This window comes from Canis lupus, chromosome 13 (assembly GCF_011100685.1).
Source record: "Canis lupus familiaris isolate Mischka breed German Shepherd chromosome 13, alternate assembly UU_Cfam_GSD_1.0, whole genome shotgun sequence".
NCBI lineage: Eukaryota > Metazoa > Chordata > Mammalia > Carnivora > Canidae > Canis > Canis lupus.
In genome coordinates, this window is record NC_049234.1 from 27,852,107 (window position 1) to 27,874,300 (window position 22,194).

The following is a 22,194-nucleotide window of genomic DNA, read 5'->3' on the forward strand; positions in this document are numbered from 1 at the left end:
AGAGAGAAACTTATAAATTCTGAATGCCAATTAAGCATGCTAGTCCTCCCCACATAATCAAATCCTAACATGTCCATGATAATTAACAGAACGAAAAAAAAAAAAAGTTACTCCAATGGCCTGAAAGTCTGTATCCGCCCCCCTCCTCCTTTCCATGACACACACACAACAAATTCAAATATTGAAACCCTAACCTCCCAATGTAGTGGTGTCAGGAGGTGAGGCCTCATGAATGGAATTAGTGCCACATAAAAGGATCTCGTAGAAATTCCCTGTCCCTTCCACCATATGAAGTACCACAAAGCCAGAAGAGGACCCTCACAGGAGATTGACCATCCTGGCATCCTGACCTTGGACTTCCAGCCTTCAGAACAAGAAACAAATTTCTGTTGTTTATAAGCCACCCTTTAGCAGACTGAGCTAAGACAGAACTACAGTCCTATCAGGAAATAAAACCGGGGGGCACCTGGCTGGTTCAGTTGGGAGAGCATGTGACTCTTGATCTTGGGGTCGTAAGTTCGAGCCCTCACGTTGGGTGCACAGATTACTTTTTTAAAAAAGCGGGATGGGGGTGTATAAAAGCTGGGGGTGGATAGAGTTGGTAGGTGGGAGGTTTCCTTTCATCCCGTGAAAATTAAAGTGCTAAAGGCTAGCAGAATCTTACCCACAGCTTCTCAAAGAGCCTGTCACACCCCTTTTCTTGTATTAACTGTTTTTTTTTTTTTTTATAATAACCTTGTACCTTTCCTCTTCTCCCAACCTGAAAACTCCCCTTTCATCAAAACATTCTGTCCTGAATTAGAAGAGTGGCCAGCCTTGCTAACAGGACCCCTTGAGCCTATAAACTAATCTCCACATAAAAGGGTGAGGAGGGGGCAGCCTCGGTGGCCTAGTGGTTTAGCGCTGCCTTCAGCCTGGGGCGTGATCCTGGAGACCTGGGATCTAGTCCCACATCAGGCTCCCTGCATGGAGCCTGCTTCTCCCTCTGCCTGTGTCTCTGTCTCTCTCTCTCTGACTGTCATGAATAAATAAGTAAAATCTTAAAAAAAAAAAAGTGGGGGGGAGGAGGGCTTCCCCACAGGACGGCAGTACCTACCTCATATTGTGTCTGTGAGGTTTAAACAAGCGGATGCAGTTAACTTAGAATGGTACGTGACACGGCAAGCACTTAATAAAAATTAGCTGCTCAATTAAAGTGCTCTGCGTACAGGAAAGGCCCAACAAAGAATAGCCAGCACGGCAACAGAAGATGCACATCCAGCAAATAAAGAAGGGGACCCTCCTCCAAGAACATTATCCCAGCGCCCCCCGCAAACCTTCCACACTACCTCCAGTGACGCTAGCTGGTCACGGCCACCTGTGTGGTCTGTTCCAGCCCGCAGCTCCAGCACATCACAGACCTCCCTCACAATCTTCCCCCCGGGCAGCCGGTGCTGGGCTCTTCCTGCGGGGTGCCTGGCCCAGAACTGGGGCTGCTGGCCTGACAATCAAAGGAGGGACAAAACACCCAAGGACTGAGGGGCACTGATTTCCCCCACCCCTGAGGAGACAGTGGGAAATGAATCCTCAGGTTCAAGGAGTTCTAGGTAAGCTCAGCAAATACAGAGTAACTCTTCATCCGAGAGGCTTTTAAAGGAAAAATACGGTCTTTTTCAGGGAAAAAACCAGAACCACGAGAGTCACCTCAACAGGAACCATTATTTAACCAACATTCACCCTCTGTGAGATTTTAAGCAAGTTACCTTCTCTGAGCCACTGTTTCTTCCCTGGTACCTTGCAAGTAAGAGAATATACAGAAATACTTTGTAAACTGTAAGGTGCTGTACAAACACGAGATGCTGGGAATCCGTTCAGCTGTGGAAAAGAAGTGGACAGATTATTTAGGTCTCTGTGAAGAGCAAGCTCTAAAAGCCAGCGAAGTTACACATGCTCTTGAGTAGAGCGAGGGGGCCAGAGGAGACGTAACAACCAAGATGGGGAAGCAGGGAGGAGGGCGGAGTTGACGCAGAAGCGGCGCTAACACAAGGCTCAGTGTTAGGGCCATTCTCTCCCATTGGTAAGTGGTGTTGTATTTGATTAATTTCTAACGTTTTTAAAACTGTTTTTCCTTCCTGACACAACCATCTCAGGGTTCAAACATGAAACAGTCAACTGCTTAAAACAAAACGCAACACGATCGATGTTTAAATTAATTTAAATTGATAAAGGCATTAATATAAAGAGACCTGTCTGGTTCTGTGCCCTGAAGTGGACCATGGCTACAAACTCAAGGCTGACAAGAGCTTGCAACTGGATGACTGGAAGAGTGAGTTGCTCACCATGTTCTCTAACACTACTACTTCTGGCTCTAAGATGCCCAGATTACATGACCTCCCCTGAACTTCTGCAAGTCCTGAAATTCCTCCCAGCTCCCACCTCGTGGTCAGTCCTACAGACAGTACTTCTCACAGACTCTCCCTATCCTCAATTCTTCCCCACACAGAGCCAGGCTCACCTTGCCCTAAGATCTCAAGGCCCCTCGAAAGCATTGTGGTGGGTGTGCATTCATTCATTTCAATGGGGTTCCTTCCAGTGATTCCCAGGCTTTGGAAACTGACAAACAGATTAATCATCAAACTGCTGAATCTTGTCCTCAACAGGAATACCGCAGGCTTGGAATAAGCATCTCCCCATAGTGGGCTCTACCCGGAGAAAAAGCTGGAGATGCGAGTGACCCCAAACTATGGATGGTTTTCCAAGCATCATCACACAATCCTGAGGAAAAATGAGTGCCTGCAGGGTAAAGGGAGAACTTTCCATTAAATGAAAAGCCAACTCCATCTTCCTAAGCAGCAGAAGACAAACTAAGGTAGCAACATGGCTAACAAGAGAGTCAGGCCAGGTTAGGTCTCAGGAAGAGACCACTACCTCTTCAGAAATGAAAACAAATTAACTCACCTTGGACAACAATTTCTGCTGGTTGTGGAGCAAGACCTCTCCCTTCATGCTATAATGTTTCCAGGGTAAAGGGCACAAGCAGAAATTAAGTATCCGGTAATTGATATTTTTAATATTCATGCTCTTGTACTCAATGCATAAAATGTATACATATTCTTAAACAGTGAATTTAAAATGTTTCCAGGCCCACTTTCTTTTCAACAGGCTGTGGATCCAACAGGCCTGGTTTGAAAATGAGCTCTCCCACATACCAGAGGTGCCATCAGGGCATTCACGGATCTTATCTCAGCATCCCTTCTCTCCCTCTAAAGTGGAAAAACTCATGAAAGGTGTTTTAAGGACTAGGAATATTTACTTACAGAACTTAGCACAGTACTAGGCTCGAAAAAGAAGCTTAATAAATAGGTTATAATGGCTCCTGAATGCTTAACACAGCCTAATTACTACAATAAATGCTGATACTTTCCAAAAGGCTTTATGTAAAATACTAGATCTGGTGTTTTTGGAAAGGGGCTCTTTAACCCCTTTTGCTTTTGGGGTTAAAAAAACCCAGTAATTTAGTATGATTTAGTAATGCCACATAGTTGTGGGGGGTACTAACAGATCAAGCTAAGTCACTAAGTCAAGTAATTTAGTGACATGATGTGTTACAGCAGGAAGTGAAATCGACACTAAGCTCTCAGCTGACAGCTCCAAAGTAAAGCACACCCACAACCCACAGCATGCCTGGGTAGGTACAGGGCTCCAGGAAAGCCACCTTGCTCCCCAAAATGGGTATATGATTCAAGTATCACAATATCAGGTTCCCGGCCATTACTCCTGATTGTTAAGAGCTGAGCCTGGGCGAAGCGCCCACAGTGTCTCACGCCATAAGCGGACTTGACCCAGCAGCACTGTGAGATCCTAGGTAAGAACTGCAAGCAGAGCAGTCAAGAACTTGGCACCTCTCCGAATCTCTGTCTCCACCATCTGTAGAACGGGGACCTGAGAATCCACCTCCTGAGGCTGATACAAAGATTAAATTAAGCAGTGTCTTTAACTTGGCACTGTTTCTAACAGTTCACTGGGCTGACCTGTGGGGAAAGACAGCTACACTGTAAGGTGAAGGGATGCTCAAGCTCAGCACCTAAACTACCTCCCAACCGCCTCCCTGCAATGCCTGAAAGCCCCCCCATTCTGCTGGGTTGGGGTGTCACACACTGTTAGAAGTGCATCCATCCAATTAAAAAAAAAAAAAAAAGTACATTCAGCTCTGCGAGGGGAGGGGGCACTATAGTGTCTTATTACACGAATGCCTTTAGGTCATCGTGTAAAATCATCAGTGATTTTTCTTCCAGGGGAGTCACCTAAAAGCAGACCTTGGTAAGGAAGATACAGGTTTTCAACCAGGGCAATAACAGTGGGGCGGGGAGGAGGATATCCTGGGACCCTGAGAGGAAGCAAAAAGTCTTAAAGGAGGATTAAGGAGGGTACCAAATGGGCAGGGATGGAACCAATCACAGACCCTGAGCCTCAGAAACACAAACTCCAGCTTCCCCACTGCCTGCACACCTGAGTCCAGTCACTCTTCCTCTCTCGGCTCAATTTTCTCACCTGAAAAAGTAAAGTTAATACTGTTTACTTTCCTGATGCTCTGAGGATTTTATATCATATCACATGTAAAGTACTCAGCAGGGAACCCACATTCTACCAGAGTGGACCCTGGCTTAAAGAAATCCACTCTATGCTGAAATCCCACTGAGAAAAATAATCCAGAAAACCGCTTCTCGGACTTGCCGGAGATGCAGAGACCTGACACATTCAGAGGCAATTTCAGAGTTAAGAATGGGTCTCTCCGAAACCTCTAGAACTGAAAAAGCAACAAACCAGAACATCTGTGACTGAGTTTCCAGGTGAGCCCCGGGGGGAAACCTCCTTACAAACCAAATTCACCAGAGTGACGGGGCTCCCTAGCCAAAGGCCATCTCAAGGACACCTGAAACAACCTGGTTTCTAAAAATGTGACAACCCTCAGAAACAACAGGTTAAAGTTGCTTTTGGCACCTTCTCCTCCTGAGTCTTCTTCCCTGAGGTTGCTCCCAAAGCCCCAACCCCAGAGTGCCCGCAGGCTCACCTCACTTCTGGGGGAGCACCATCCCCAGAACATCCCCCTCGCTACTTCTCAGCAAACTGTTAAGTAGAAAACAATCTGAATAACTCATGACTATGTGTGAATAATGTTGCAGTATTGGGTCTGTTTAAAGATGCTTACTAACCCAGAAAAGCTTCTCAGCTGCAGAAAAGGTCCCCAGAGTTCATTAAGAGAAGTAAAACTGTGGAAGCAGCTCTCCAGAAGCTACCTGTGGCAAGGTGACACCCTGGTCAGGAGCTGGACTCCATGTCTTCTACTCATGCCCCCTCTTCACAGTGAATGGTATTTCTGTATTTCTGAACCCACAAACTTATTTCCCTGATAAGCGGGAATTTTGGCAGAGAGGCCATACAGGTCAAAGAAGTTGCTACAAAGGGGCTGGCGGGCACGTGAGGCAGAGCTGCCCACTTCCCCACGACATGGAATGGACGATGGCTCTCTGCTGTCCACTCTGCTAAACAGACAGCTTGAGAACATCCACACTCGCCGTTTCTCTTCACTTGACTCAGAATGACGTCTAGCACATGAACATACACAGAAGCAACTACACACCGAAACCCAACGTTTTCCTTCAGAGAAACTTTCAGGTCAAGGCCTCACTCCAAGCTGTCCCTGTGTGGAGAAAAGCTCTTTCATAGACTGTGTAGGGCTAGGGGTAGAAATGACACAGACCACCTTCCAGGGGGGTTGTGGCAACACGACAACTGTTTCAGAAATTTATGAACAGCCTGGGCTTTTGACCTGGTAGGTAATTCAACTTCTAGGTCTCTCTCAACACCCGTGAGGATTATGACAGATACATGCAAATAGCCACTGCTTTCTCTTCCACAGCAGGTCCTCCTCTGGGGCAACTGCTGAGCCAACTGTTTAAAACACACAAATTCTGGCCTCCTGGGTGGCTCAGTCAGTTGAGCATCTGTCTTTGGCTTGGGTCATGATTCCAAGGTCCTGGGATCAGCCTCACCTTGAGCTCCCTGCTCAGTGGGGAGTCTGCTTCTTTCTCTCCCTCTGCCCTCCCTCTGTCCATGCATGCGCGCGCTCTCTCTCAAATAAATATTTTAAAAATAAATCTGTCACATAAATTCCTCAGTAGGGGGCAACCTGAGGGAAGGAGGGAAATCCCACTAATACAATGACAGGTCTTAAAAAATGTTATTAAAGACTTTTTAATGATATGGGGAAATGCTCATGGTGTGTTAAATGAGAATAAGCCGGATACAGTTATCTAGAAGAAGGAGCTGAAGTAATGGTACTGGCTATCTCTAGCTGGTGGGATTGTGGACTTTCAAGTTTTCCTTTTTATCGGACACCTGGGTGGCTCAGTGGTTGAGCATCTGCTTCTGGCTGAGGTGGTAATCCCAGGGTCCTGGGATGGAGTCTTGCATCAGGCTCCCCACAGAGAGCCTGCTTCTCCCTCTGACTGTGTCTCTGCCTCCCTATGTGTGTCTCTCATGAATAAATAAAATCTTAAAAAAATTTTTTCTAACTTTTTATGCTTTCCCCTAGTTTTCTATAAAGGGAAAGCATTCCTTTTATTCTTTAATATGAAAAAGCTATTAGGAAGAAACAAAAGTACGTCAAGAGGAGATTGTAGCACATGTTAAATGGCACCAGAAAGATGCAATCAACATTATCCAGACTATGGTAAACTTGACAGGACAAGCAATCCACTTCTTCCAACAAAACACTGCAAGGGGGAAAAAACAGGGGGTCCCCACAGATTAAAAGAAATTTTAAATATGCACCAGCCAATTTCAACATATGGATTTCATCTGGATCCTGATTTGACCAAACCATTTAAAGGGAGGGGGAGGGGAATCACTCTGAACACTGAATATGTAATGATCTTGAGAAAATGATCTTTTTTGAAGATGTGATCATGGTAATGTGGTTCTTCCCTACCCCCACCCCAAGTCCTTATCTTTTAGGATACTTATGAATGAAATAAAACGGTATCTAGGATTGAATTTAAAACTCTGGGGTAAAGGTTAAAATGAAAACATAGACCAAGAGTAGATCACAATGAAGCTGGGTGACAGCTATGTGGAGGTTCACACCAGCCTTGCTTTTGCAAAGGTTTAAAAGTTCAAAATAAACCAACAAACTAAAACAGAAACAAAGCAAAAATCCACTTGAAGGACTGAACTTATACTAAGGGGGAAAAAAAAGAACCACAAAGGATGTGAGTGTACCCCATATACACAGAGGAGAATCTAATAATGCAAGTAGTAAAATGTATGTTTTTTATTCAAAAGGTATTCTTTTGGTTAAAAATTATTGACAAAACATGTCCCACCATGTGAGTCTGTCTCTTTCAGAAACAGGACGCTGGTAACAGGGCTCAGCCTCAGCATGCCTTTTCAGTCTTGTGACCAATGACAAATCATTTTAACTTTCTGAACCTCTGTTTTCTTGTCTCACAAATGAGGAAAAGGTGGCCCTGTTGCCTAACAAAGTGCTGTGTGCATGAAATGAGACAACACATAAGAAAGTACTTGGAAAACTTAACAGAGTACAAAAATGCTGCAGAGTAAACCCAGAGCACAATCGCTCATTAAATCATATGATTCACTACTTGCCGCTCAAAGAAAAATCAGAGAGGTCAACTCTTTCTGAAAACACCAATTCTCTCATTAATCCCTCTGATACCACATCATGAATTGGCTGCCCCCGATTAGAGATATAAATTACCTAGCTTTAAATGCCTCCCACTCAAGGGAACAAATGCTTTCTTTTTCCACTGGCAGAAACAAGTCTAGTTTGTGTGTGTATATGTGTGTTTGTTTCCACTATGAAAGTAAATGTTAACCTGACTCGCTGCCATTCCCTTGTGCTTTGCAGCTAAATGACAACAAAGTAAGGTTGGCACGGTGGAGGGAAGGTGTGGGACATGGAGCCCTACAGACTTAGGATCTCTGACTCCAGGCTCCTTCACGCATGAGCTGGGCAATGTGCAGGTGAGAAATAATCCAAGGAAGGCACCCAGTACAGAGCTGAGAAGTCCAAAAGTGAGTGCAATCACTGTTACTGAACTCACTGACGCCGTGAAAGACTGTACCAGGTTGTGGACACCAAAAGGACAGACCAAGAATCTGGCTCAACATCCAGGTCTGCCATAAATCTGTGGCACAACCTTCAGAAAATTTGGTAATGGAGGGTTTTTCCAATTGCTCTACACAATCAGTAGCCATGTAACTGAAGTACACAGGCAGATAGCAATACTTGGAAAACCTTTACCAGATCTGCCTTCAACAATTATAAATCAAATGGCTTTACTATTATTTTATTTTTGTCAAATTTCTGAGTGCCAAGTAGGTAAAGAATGGGGGGGGGGGGGAATTCCCTGACCCCAAGGTACTTAAAATCTACTAAAAGTGAGGACATGTATGAACCTAAGTACATAACATAGTTCATTAACCAATCAACGACAAAATTATCCTAAAATCTGAGGGAAAGATGCTATTTCCATGGCCATCCAGTTGGCATTTTACCCTGTCAGGAAGTTCTTATTCAACCCTAACCTAAATATCTCATGCTTCAGCTGACACCTATTTCCTGATTGCTCTATTTCATTTGCATTCCATTCACAATACAGGACATCTTTTCTTGAGGACAAGGTGGAAGCAGAAAGAGCCCAGATTGGGCTGAATTCTTCCTAAGCCTAGCCTGTCATCTGTAAAATGGGGAAAGAGCACCCATCCCCACAGAGCTACTGGAAGGACTGCAGAAGATGATGTGTGTAGGACATCCAGCACAGCACCGAGCACAGGGCAGGTGCTTCATGATAGCGTTCACAGATTCTGTACTTGCTCAAACTCTCCAACACAAAAGGCGGACACCTTGGGACAGTGACAGCATTATTTGACTTGGCACCATTTTATTTACTGGGAGGCAGCGCATTCACTTGCATTGCTATGAAAAATATTACCATTATTAAAGCAGCAGCAGCTGTTGGGCCGGCAGTGAATGCTTATTTTGATTTGCACTTTGTGGAAACAAGGAGTATCTAATTTTATGTAAGTGCTATTAACATGAATAAACATTACAAAGAAAAGGAAATGGGCTTCATAAAAAAATGATTAATGAACCATAAAGGAAGACTCCCCACGTTTCAAAACAATGAAGATGCTGGAATTTTATTTTGTGTGTAACTGGTCAGTGAGGAAGCCACTTAATGGAAGGAGAGCTGTCAAGCCCTCGTCAGACCTCTATGCAGTTCTGTTATTTAACACTGGGAGCAGACCAATCAAACCAGAAAGTTTCCCAAACTGAGCCTAACTGCTCTGCAGAGTCCTCCATCCATCCTGGGTATCTATGAAGGATTATTTTTGAGTACCATGTCATCACTGTGGATTTAAATGGCAATGGGGTGTTTCTTCTCTGCCCACACCCTGTGTGGAATGTTGGTCTTTCTTGACCACATCAGGAAAGCTACAACGAGGCAGCACAGTGCTCTGACCACAGCCCTTCAAAATGTCCCAAACGAATACACTGCGGAAGGGTCAAGGGGAGGTGAGATTCGCAGGGGGAAGGGCAGAGAAGTAAACATCTTCCCGGTTCTGCTGGATGCCAGGCATGTAGCTGCCTTACCTTCCCCACCGGTTCTCTTGATAACCCTGTGAGGTACTGTGGTCTCCATTCTGCTCTCACGCCAATAAAGGAAGAAGACAGCGGGGCTAGAAGATCCGGATCCTAGTCCCAGCTTTGCTGTGTGATCTGGGTGTACACAGGGAGCTTCCCTACCCTCTTAACTGTTCTCTGAGGATCGCCATCATGCCCAGTCCTCAACGGAGGTGAGGGCTTAAGCCTACCCATCAGGTAACCTCAGCAACCTACCCAAGGCTGACTGGACCAGTGGTGGTGTCCTGACCCAAGCTGGACCCGTCTAATCCTTCTTCCCTAACATGTGAATCAGGCAGAGAGACTCAGCTGGTGTAGAGGGCACAGGGGCAAAAGGGCAGCAGGAGCCTGGGCTGCCATCCTGTCATCTGCCCCAGAAGAGAGTATCCACATTTCCTACCACTCATGTTCCAGGAAAGTCCTTAAAGCAAGTTCTCATTTTGCTTGAACTAGCCGTATTTTGTTTTGTTGGGGGGAGAGGAGGTAGAGTCTGTTACTTATAACAGAAAAGCCCGACTTCATCATGCTTAGAAAAGAGGAGGTGAACTAGATGGTCTCGAAAGGCCTTTTCCAGCTGTGTCAAGTTTACTTTATAACACAGTCATCAGGTCAGGTGCTACGCTGGGCACTGGGGACATGGCTGTCCTTGCTCTTGCCCTGAGCACAAAGCTACAGAAATACAAGCTATCCAGGCTGTATTAATAATAAAAGGGCTTGGAAGAGCTTCTATTCTCCATCCAAAGCACACATGGCAGTGAAAAGGATGACCTAGCTTGACTCAGCCCATTCTGCTTTCTTTAACAGTTCGTACCAAAATGCAGTCTTCTTCTGGGTTTTACCTCACTGGTGCATGAGGCTCTGGTTTTGTTTTTCTAGCTTCTGGGTGGCTGAACTGGGTGCTCTTATCAAAGGGACATACACTCCAGTTCTCTGGAGAATATTACACCAGAGCCTCCGTATTACAATTCCGTCCTTACATAAGTGACCACAAACAGCATCAGGACACAGGGTGGCTCAGAACAGGCTCCAGGTCCCATTCTAGTTGGGTCCAGAATCTACCATGGACTCTCAGATGCTGGTAAGACTTAGTGGGGTCAAGTGCCTTCAGATCTGACCAAACCCCCACCCCACAAACAATTAAAACTCATTTTACTGACACTGAAAAGAAGCGATGAGACAGAAATGTAAAGTCAAGGATAAGTCCTTTTCACTTTAAGGCGCCTGCCTCCAAACCAAAATAGAATTCCTTGTGGTCTCAGAGCTTCAAGCTGTAATCAGTAAAGCACACAACATAGCTGCCACGCTCCATCCCAGTCAGAGCCAAGGACTAAATGCTTCCCCCGGCACTTCCCCACAAATGACCAGAATCGAATACCTGCATTTATTATGTAACAGAGAAAGTGGCTCATTACCCCAAAGCCCGAGCAAAAATCAAAAGGGGCAGCGCTATCTGTGGCTTTGCTGCATCAATGGAGGGAAAATAGTTGACGTGGGGGGCAGGGAGGAAACAGAAAGAATCAGCAGTGGCAAAGGAAGTGCAGATGGTGAGACTGCACCAGTAGGGAGGGCCCAGCAGGCTGGTCTGGGTCAGCAGAGGCAGCACTGGTCAGTGGTTCCCTGGCTTCAGAGCAGCACCCACCCAGAGCTGAGTGTAGAGTAAAACAAAGCTGTCATGTGCTTCAGATGAAACTGGCTTTGACCATGATCCCCAATGGTCAAAGTGTCAATGTTGCCCCCTAGTCCTCCCTCCAGTCTCATCAGCACTTCCACAGTCCAGTTCCCGGAAGGCACATAGCTGGCTCTGTTGTCTGACCTCTTCATCACCCACCGGCCTGAAATGAGTCGACCAAGTCTTGTCCTCTTAGCTATACATTTAAGGGTCTAACCCAATAATAATGAACAGCAACATCATGAGAATAATAAGTAGAGCACTTACCATGCAGGCACCATCCCTAGGAGGTAGGTACTATCCCCATGAGGGAATGGAGACACAGTACAGTTCAGTAACCTGCCCAACACAGACTTAAAGATAACTGGGATGCAATTAACCCAGGTAAGGGAACCCAAGTGCTGCCCTGGCCCACAGTGGAGAGAACTATGCCTGTCTCCCTATGAAAGAATGCCTCTCACCTCCTTCCTCCCCACCCCACAAAAGGAAGACTGACTAATCTTACTGGTCAGACCTTGACATCCATCAGACCACATTTTACCAGTAACAAAGTCATGTGATGAGTGCCTCATGTGTACTCTCTCCTTTAACACTCAATGCCATTGATTAATCACATAAGGAAACTAAGGCTTAGATGTAAAATGGTCTCTAGCCCATCCCTTATTCACGTTTAACAACTAACATGTGGGGATGGCTAATGCCAAGGTATGGCTCTAGCCCCCCCTTTCCTAAATGGAAACCACCTCTCTTGAGGTTCCCTTGACTCACAGACATTAACGGAGAAGTCTGGGTAGTGTTTGAACATCCAAGACCATGATACTTCTGATGAAATCCTCCTAACCGAGCACCAAGGAGGGCTGCTGTGGCCTCACAGCATATCTTGTGAGACCAAAATTTACACCAACAGACTGGCTAGCAATACCAAGTTCCTGAATTCAGATTTACTCTCCAGTCCTCTGAAGTAGAAGCAAGTTCTAGAGAGCGACCCACTACCGCATACTAAACAGCCTCCATGGCCCTTCTGGGGGAGCACAGTGCAGAGCCTGGGCTGGAAGCTGAGACCTGAATTCAAATCTGAGCCCAATTTCCTTTCCATTATAGACTTCAGTCTCCAAAACAGGACTAACTTAGGTCTGTATGGATCCTCATCCTTCGTGAGCTTTCTCCCATGGGGGTACAAAACTTTGAGCAAACCAATCACAGGAGGGAGATCTTATTTTACTTCCCAATGGAAGGAATTTCTAACAGGCAATCCAAGCATCTGATCAGCAGAAGATAATCAGTGCTACGCCACTGAGCTGATATATTTCGACCAAAACTGAAGACAGGTGACATGAATAATGCTGAACCATGTTATTAAGGCATCTATTAGTTTTTCTGAAATACTGCAAGTGATTACTACTAGACTCCCATCACCACTTTCATGGGACCCCTCAGAGATCAGGCTCCTAAGCTGGGAAGCACCAAACTAGACTTTCTCCAAGCTCCATTAGACTCCGAGGTCTAGTGATTCCCAGCACCTAGCAAAAAGGTGGGGCTATAGATGACCAGGAAGCCAGAGGCAGACAGCCAAAGTCCTGCAGCAACCCCAACCAAGAGCAGTGGTTCTTTGGCTAGGGCTGTAGGCAGCTCGCAGGCAAAGACAGGCTGGTCAACCGTCCCAGACTAAGTTAATATGCCAGGGTACAGCTGGAAGCCACTGGGCCTTTTCCACTTCTGCTCAGCCCAGGGAGGACTGCTGGCAGCACCGTCTCTAACTATAAACAGCAGAGATTTCGAGAGCAATCCAACAGGAGGTCTTTGAGAAGAGGAGCGGTCTTTGCCTTTCCCGTTTTCTTCTCTACCCCAAACTCTTTATCTCTGGCCCTAGAAATCAAGTATGGATAAGAAACATCAGTGGATGTCATTTTTACAAGCCCTGAAAGACAAAACAAAACAAAACAAAACAGATGAGAAGCACAAAAGACGGTGAAATACAGAAGAAACAAAGGATTTTAGATCCAGAGATCCTGTGCTACCTTGGTCAAGTAATTTACCTCTGAGCTTTAATTTATTCATATGTAAAAGAATGATAAGGACGCTACCACAATGGTGTTTTATTAGATAGTACACGTGGAAAATGTTTTTTAAACCCTAAAGATGTTTATAAAAGGCAGACAGCATTAGTTTGGAATACCTGGTTAGCAGTTTGAGCCTTGTTTTAGAAAAAAAAACACACACATTCTGGTACATAAAGGAAATTTCCTTCTCTCATTGCCTCTGCAGGCAAATAAGTATATTCTTCACTTGCTGACCTTTGCTGCTTATACCCAGAGAAAACTCACCCTCAGTACTTCTGAACTGGCTCTAATACCACAGAGCCCAGAATTCTATGTAAGAGAACAGCATCAAGGGAAGACTTATCCTTCCTTTTTTTGTTTTATCTTTGAGAGGTTAGGGTCAAAGAAAGCATATTATTTTGACCTCAAACAATGCACAGGACTAACTCAGATCTTATCTAAACTCCGCACACTGAGTAGTAGATTTAGGCATGAATCCCGTTTCTGTAGCATTCCTATGCATGGCTAGCCAGACTTCATCTGTAAGTGTTTCTTCATCCTCCAAGTCAGTCTTAATTTTTATTCATGTTCATTTAGGCATCATTGTCTATGCTGATGACAAGAGGCCATTAATCTTTGATAAATGCTTTTAGGTTCTCCAGTGTTATCTGTGGAATCTCACACACAGAGCCTCTGTGGCCAGGGCTTGAAGTCTGATCTCATTCACTAGCTCCAAGTTTTCTAGAATGCAATTGCTTTACTTCTCTTAAATTTTGAAAGCTGATAAACTAGGCAGCAAGTGCTAGTTTATGCAGCAGCTGCTGGAGTTGGTTATGGTCTTAAATAAAGTAAATCTCAGGCGGAGATTCAACTGTTGGAAGATGGGTCAAACATAATAGTGGGGCACATGTAAGCATTAGATAATAGCATGCATGGAGCTTGTAGATAACTGGTAACTATAGGTATTAAGAAAGAGGCCTGAAAAAAAAAAAAAAAAAAGGAAAGAGGCCTGGATAATGGCTCTGCATTCTGCACCTTCACTCGTTTCTTCATCCAGCCAAATGTTTAGGAAGGACCAAATACATTCTATGTTTGTGTTAAAACAAGTGAACTTCTCATGCAAGACCCACGCCTGTCAGCTCCCTTAAGAAAATTTGTAGACTGTATACTTCTTAATAACACACTTGATCATTTTAGTATCCCCAGAGTCTGACACATTGCTGGGCCCCGGACAATCTGTATACTGATTGGATGGTAATTTGAGTTATTGAGCCTGCACTGCTGGGGTAAATGTCCTAATATCATTCCCCCATTTGCAAACTGCCCCTTTCTGCCTTGTTAAGAATGACAGCCCTAGGGGCCCCTGGGTGGCTCAGTGGTTGAGCGTCTGCCTTCGGTTCAGAATCCCAGGGTCCTGGGATTGAATCCCGCGGGCATTGGGCTCCCCGCAGGGAGCCCGCTTCTCCCTCTGCCTATGTCTCTGTTTCTTTCTCTGCGTCTCTCATGAATAAATAAAATCTTAAAAAAAAAAAAAAAAAGACAGCCCTATTTACCTCTTTCTCAAAGACTATTACCTCCTCTGTAATACAATCCAGGCAACAATTCTAGTACCTCAGCTGGACTTAGCAACATGACTTGTACCTAGCAGGTGCTCCCCCAAAATGCTCTAAGTGAATGCTGTTCCTAAATTATGCCCAAATAAGTTCCCACATCTGAATCTGAAAAACCATATCCAAGTGAAAGCACAGGAAAAAAAAGAAAAAGAGAAATGTACTTAAATGTATTTAAGTATTACTATTAACTCCCTGGAATGCAAACATGAAGAAAAACTAAGCCACTTAGGAACTTAGGCACCCCTGTTTCATGAGATCAAATTCAGAAGGTACAATGAAAAGTGAAGCCTCTTATATTCTCTACAAAGCCACTGAAATACATCTTTGTAGACATTCAGAACATCTGTTTTATGCCTTAATTGTTTAGGGATTTCCTAACTCCACTGACTTACCAGCCATGTGACCTTGGGGACAAATCACTCTCTAGGCCTCAATTTTCTTCTCTGTAAAATGGAGATAACAATTGTCCCTCCTCCATAAAGCTCCCACGAGGCTTAAATGTGATCCCGTGTGCTGTGTGCCTACAACAAGCCTAGCACAGAGCAGTGTTTCAGTAAGTGGGCAGGATATGTCTCCTCCATCATCACAAAAGGTAAAGCGCTGGCCCGATATTAAATAACCAAGCAGACCTTCATTTATCATGCTGACTCTCCTTTTCATTAAGCACTAAGTACTGACCAGTCTAAGCCTTTATATGGAGAGTCTTTTCCTATTGTCTCCCCACACAGTGATCCTGGAATGCCTGCTTGCTCTCCTTTCTCAGTAAAACTCTGTCTTCTCCTAGTCTCCTAGTCATTTACTCATACTTTCCAAATGGTCACGAGTAAAATGGCACACGTCAGTGTGCTCTGCTGAATAAGCAAAACACGGCCTTTTTGCTTGGAAAACACTCAGACATCAGGACAAAACTAGGCAGCTAATCCATGCCTGCCTCCCAAAGGCAGCCACTCATCGTGTGCCAGCCTAACCGCAACTCCCACGGTCCTCTCGGACCCCTTAACCCCAAAGGTGAAGCCCAGAAGCAAACTCTTTCTACTACACATTTCTGACCCATTTCCTAGAGTGCTTATCACAAAGAGATTTAAATAAAAGCACCAACATCTGCAAAGCAGTCTTTGCCAATGAGACACAAGAAAAGGAAGAGTGTGGGTTAATTTAGGCATCCAAGCTTGGAGAGCTACAGTTTTTTAGTTGAGACCTCTATAGGTTGATTAGGAACCCAAAGAACAAAAAGAATTTATAAATAAACAGAAAGGCACTTAATAACTGGAACTAGAAAAAGATTTTTTTAAAAAAGAATTCCAAGCTGTCCAAATGAATTCCTATTCCTGGGTTTCCACATCACCAAAAAAGTACCCAAAAGTCCTATTCCTAAGAATAACCCACAAAGTAACACAAACAGCATTCTTAAAGTTTCCAAGTATCTCACTTGTGAAACATATGCCAACAAGATTTTGTGGTCTGCCCCAAAAGGTAATAACCTTTAGCCCCATATCTTTTAAGAACGGAATTCTGATGCACTTATTTATAACAATGTACTCCTTCCGTATATGCAAAATTAGTGGGGAAAAAATAAAAATTCAACTGTGGTGGTTACCTATCAGTAAGAAACTAGCAGGTATATTTCACATATATGCAAAAGGCCATCACTCATGATGAGTTCAGCTTCATGGCATGTGAGTCAAGAGTTAAAGATGCAGATTAGGGGAATGACTCCTTGACCAGTACTACACTGAAGTGCAGAATAACAATTACAAAATTATTGTGTCATTCTGACTGAAACATTTACTGTAATATTTTTGAGGACATGAGTATTATCACCATAATCTAACATGACACTTTTGAACTTCTAGCCTGATTCTGATTCCTCAAGTTCACAGGTGACCACATGTATATGGCCATTGGATCTAATTTCTGACCTAACCCTGCAGAATAGTATTCCTCATTTAAAAAAAAAAAAAATATATATATATCTATTGCAGTCACATTTAAATTTAGTTACCTCAAACTAAGATTAAGAGCGGCTGCATGTAATTAACATTAACCCTATCCTCTCTTGCTGCTGAAAAATATGGGCATATACCCCTACAAACAGCATTATCAGCTACTTACCCTTATCACACCCCACACAAACAGAATACAGTAACACTATCTAAATGGGCAGAAAGGAAAAGTTAATATAACTGACAGCTCTATTAGCAGGCACCGTAGAACTTATCTAAAAGGAAAATAACCACTCAGTCTAATCAATGTCACATCCTTCAGAAGGCATATACGATTAGTACACAAAAAGGATGCAAAATGCTCCTGTATCACCATGTTCCAATTTATCACAATTAAGTGAAGTGAAGGACAGACCCATTATGAGGTTGAATGCCTGGCAATTCCGTGTATTCCCGGACACTAAACGTCAGGGTACTGCAACAGAATGACAGGTCACAAAGACAAAAAAAAAAAAAAAAAAAATCATCCATTTACCTCTGGCTTTCAAACAAACTTAGTTGGGAGGTATTTCTCCAAATGAATTTCAAGATTCCGTTCAATAACCCAACATTAACTTCACAGAGAACTCTAGAAGCATCCTCAACTGGCATACGATGCTGAGACTAATTCACTGCACCAGGCAGGCAAAGACAGGACCCCACAGGAAAAGAAATTTCTCCCCTCTTAAAATTTAGGACTTTGTGCTTCAGAGTACCAATTCTGCAAGTAATCTGGCCAGAAGAGTGAGTACCAAAGCCCGTACCAAGGGCAGTTTCCCACAGAAGCCCAAGCTTCTCAATATTACAGAGAGCTGGCTGTGGTGAGCTTCTATCAGAAAGAGCTCCCCAAACCTCAAATAAACCAACCACAGGATAATCCACCCCAGGAAAACGATCTGCCTTCCTAAATTCCACCCCCCCCCCCCCCCCACTGCTGTCTTTTCCGATTGAAATAGGCTTGGCTTGTTTGGAGGGGAGTGGTGCTTTATGGCACTTACAGATGGTGCAGAGTTCCAGGGCAAATGTCCTATTTTTATGGAGGTTCAGAGGCTTTTGCAGCCCTTGGGTTTGCGGGTTCCTCCTTACCTACCCACCCTGGCCTATCACGAATTCACTTCAATTTTAAAGGAAATCGCCATGCCCTTGGCCCTGCCCAGGACACCCACAATGCCTCTCTGGAGGGTCTAGATAAGGGGAGCTGTCCTTCTGCAGGGTCAGACCCCCCCCTCCCTTCTCCCGTTCTGGCCAGCTCTTCCCCGGCAGCCTCAGCCTCGGGTCTTCCTTCACAGCTTAGGAGCGCCCTGCGGGCAAGTCCTGCTGGCGCAGCAGCCTCGGCAGAACCAAACCCTCCCTCGGGTGCTGGGAGCCGGGAGGGGAACCTGTCTGTCTGCACAGATCTCTCTTTCCAACCCAGGGTTTAGGCACCAGAGACTGGCTGCGGGGAGACTCCTGGGGTGGAGGCAATGCCAGCCCGAGTCTCCTCTCGACCCTTTGGGGTTTTAATCCCGTGGGCCCCTGCCTATGCAGCTCAGCCCGCCTGGCGGAGCCGAGTCACGGAGAGGGGCACTCAGGGACCATCTCTCGGTCCCTCGCTGGTGACCTTGGCCGTGCTGCTTCGCCTCCCTCTGCCCTCTGGGGCCTGACGCCACTTACTTCGCGGGGTAGGACGGGGTCAGAAGGATGTGGAAAGAGCCTGGCAGCAGGGCACCCACGAGACAAGGAGAGGACTTGCCTCTTCTTTTTCCTAGGGTACCAGGAGCTCGCTCCATCCTCTCCCCGCCTCCAGCGCCCCGGCCAACGGAGCGGGGGGCTGCACACCTCAAGTCCCCCTCTTCACCTGGGAGCCGGAGGTGAGGGGGTGGGGGTGGGGGTGTGGCTGCCCCAGCCCCCTCACATCCCTCCCGCTCGGAAATGCAGCCGATCCAGCTGCGAGCGGGGGCAGCGAGGCGCCCCGGCGGAGGGGCCGGGGTCCCCGGGGGGGGGGGGGGGGCGGCGCCGGCCCCGACCTACCTCCTCCAGCAGCGTGACGGTGTTCCTGCAGTTGTGCAGCCGCGTGGTGAAGCTGGACGTGGTGGGCGAGTTGTAGTCCTCGGTGGTCTCGGTGATGAACTCGGAGACGGAGATCTGGTCCGGCATCCTGCCGGGGGGGCGAGACACAAGCGGGGGCGGGGAGTGAGTCACGGCGCAGGCTCCCGGGGCCGCGGGCCGCCCGGCGGCTCATGAACGCCCCGCGCAGCCTGCCACCCGGCGCCCGGCCTGGCGCGGCTCCCGTCCCCGTCCCCGGCGGCGGCAGAGAGGGCGGGCGCGGCGGCTGCAGCGGGTGCAGCGGGCGCAGCGGGCGCAGCGGGTGCAGCGGGCGGCGGGGCTTCAAACTCCGAGCGGCGCGCGAGGCTGGGGGCTCTCGGGGACCCGCCTCCCTGTGCTCATGCCGGCGGCGGGGGAGGGGGCGCGGCGCTCGGCGGGGCTCGGGCCGGCCGGCGCTGCCTCCCGGGGCGCTCTGACAGGCGGCGGCGAGGACACCGACGGACTGCCCGAGCGCACACTCCCGCGGGCGGGAGGGCGGGATGCAGGGAGGGCGGAGGGCGGGCGGCGGGCCGCGGGCGGCGGGCAGGCGGCGCTCCCGCTACAGTCACGGGGACAAACAAGGAAGTGCTCTGCGCACGCGCCGCCGCCCGCCGCGCCCCGCCCCCGCCGCCCGCGCCCCTTCGCCCCGCCCCCGCCGCCTGAGCCCCGCCCCCGCCGCCCGCGCCCCGCCCACACGGGCCTCGCCCCGCCCCTCACGAGCCCCGCCCACACAGCCCTCGCCCCGCCCCCGCCTCCCCGGGCATCGTTCCGACTCGGGCGCCCCGGTCGGGGGGCGGCGGGGGTGGGGGTGCGGCCCGGCTCGGGGGGCTCCGGAAGCCTGCGCCCCGCCCCCGCCCCCGCCCCCGCCCCCGGAGCGGTTACTTCAGCGAGCTCGTTACGCCTGCGTTCTGCGAGAAAAGGGACCAAAAAAAGTTGTGCGCGTTCTTTTTTAGTCCCGAGTGGGTGCAGGCAGCCAGGCCGGGAGCGCCGCCTCCTGCTGCGAGGGCCGCGGACCGAGGATGGAAGGGGGGGCGCGGGCGCGGGGGCGGGCGCGGGGGCGGCGGGGGCGGCGGCGGCCCCCGGGGCTCCGGCTGCAACCCGCGCGCTCGCCTGCCTCCCGCCCTCGGTCCCGGGCAGCGTCCTTGGGAGGCGAGTTCTGTGCTGCTACAATGCTAAGACAAATGAAAAGATTTTTGCTTTTTGCTTTTTTTTTTTTTTGCCTTTTTTTATAATTCTCTAATCTTCCATTTGCATGTAAGTTTTTTGTTGTTTTTTTTAGCCCGCAGGACACACGAGGGTCAAGAGCGCAAAAGGTATTTCCGGAGGTGCAAATGGTGTATGTACAATGCCCAGCAGATGCCAAATTTCAGCGGATGAAGTACCAACAGATTGTTCATTCCTCGGTCCTGGCAGATGGCTGTTTTAACTAGCTCGGTCTACTTAGTCCAAAGAATCCCATTTAATGTCTCACCACTGATTTTGGATAAAATTGGTTTTAAAAAAAAAAGAAGAAGAAAGCTAGGCCCTTGGGAAGCTTCCCACCATCCCTCTCATTGAAGCCTTATTGCAGTCTTATAAACTCGTCTCCAAATGCACCACCCCCTTAGGGCAGAAGGCTGGCTCTGTGGCCTCCCCTAGGCCTGAGTTCCTGCCATCTTGTGTGGCTAAGTGTTATCTGGTCCTTACCCACAACTACAATGGAGTGACCCAAGGCAGGGACCTTGCCTAGCCTTGGGCCTGGCACAGAGAAGTAGCCAAGTGCTTGTCAAATCAAAATGCATCACCTTACTGTCCACAAATACTTGCTAAGGGCCTACGACATGCCCTGGAGATTCAGTAATGACAATGTCCCTGCTCTTAGAAGCTTCCCTTCTAGTAGGGAAAGAGGTATCCAACAAATCATGTGATACAACATGGAATACATATAAAGTAAGAAAGTGATGGAGGTGCTACAGTATAAGGAATGTTCAGAGAAGACCTCTCTGGCAGGTGACATCTTGAGCAGAAAAGAGAACAAGAGGCCATGTCCCAAAGACATGTTAGCTATGGGATCTTGGCCTTCAGTTGCCTCATGTGCAGATTAATCAATCCCGTGAGGATGTAAAATAATAATGGCTGAGAAAGTACTTTGTGCACAGGAAAGCCATTATGAAATGAGTTCGAGGAGTTTGGTCTGCCTGTGTTGGCTGTACGGAAGCTGGAGTACGCCGCCAGCAAAGTACTCATTAATATCAGGTAGGCAAGGGTTTCAGTTAACTATAGGAAGAAGTTCAGACGACAGCGGATGTGAATAAAGATTTTTCTCTGGCAAAGTAAAGGGTTGAGAAATGAACCTTGAGAGACATTCTAAAAAATAAGTAAATAAACAGGCACTCACTTTCTCCTTATTAGCCCTTTAAAAGTTTGGTTTTGAGGGGTGCACCTGGGTGGCTCAGTCAGTTAAGCATCCAACTCTTGGTTTTGGCTCAGTTCATGATCTTGCCCAGTGTTGGGCTCCATGCTCAGCAGGGGGTCTGCTTGAAGACTCTCTCCCCTTGCCCCACCCCCCTCAAATAATAAATAAATCTTTAAAAAAAAAAAAAAAGTTTTGTTGAGGTTCTGGGGAGACAGCCAGATGGCAACAGCAAGCAGTTGAAGCCCAGCACCTGGAGGTCACTTGCTTGTTGGCAGTGTTTGACAGAAAATGAGCTTTTGGAGTATGAGTCACTCAGAAGAAAATCTTACCTCTTTTTCTGCATACTCACCTTAGCATCCTACATCTGGCAAGTCCTGTGACTTGGAGCAAATATGGCTCCTACTAACTTGGGCTAATTAAGCTCTCTGATCTCAGTAACCCTATGCTACCCTAAGAAGCAGTGGAGTATAACACCCAGCACTCAGACTTAACATCCACTCCAGGAAAGACTTCCTCTAGGCTGGAAATCCGTTTTGACTTTGATTTTGTATTTATTCTGTTCTCCTCTGTATTGCAAGTCATCTAATGCCTATCACCTCCACTGGGTTGGTTGCTCCTTCCATCCTGCATGTTTGACATATATAAACACTTGATAAATATGAGCTGTTATTAAAAGCCTAGAGTCAGTGAATAATTGCCTCGGTTCCCAGAGCCCTGGATTCCGGAGCTTTCTCTCCTAATAAC

The 22,194-nt window shown here is 47.0% G+C and overlaps 1 protein-coding gene across 4 annotated transcripts in view; it reads right to left on the bottom strand.

Moving 5' to 3' along the window:
* ASAP1 (ArfGAP with SH3 domain, ankyrin repeat and PH domain 1) overlaps positions 1-22,194 on the bottom strand; it is a 357,363-nt gene that overhangs the window by 258,994 nt on the left and 76,175 nt on the right. For all 4 annotated transcript variants that reach the window (XM_038555531.1, XM_038555529.1, XM_038555530.1 and 1 more), the window contains exon 3: positions 19,002-19,128. In XM_038555531.1, coding sequence (XP_038411459.1) covers positions 19,002-19,128 — 127 coding nt within the window. The remainder of the gene's footprint in view (positions 1-19,001; positions 19,129-22,194) is intronic.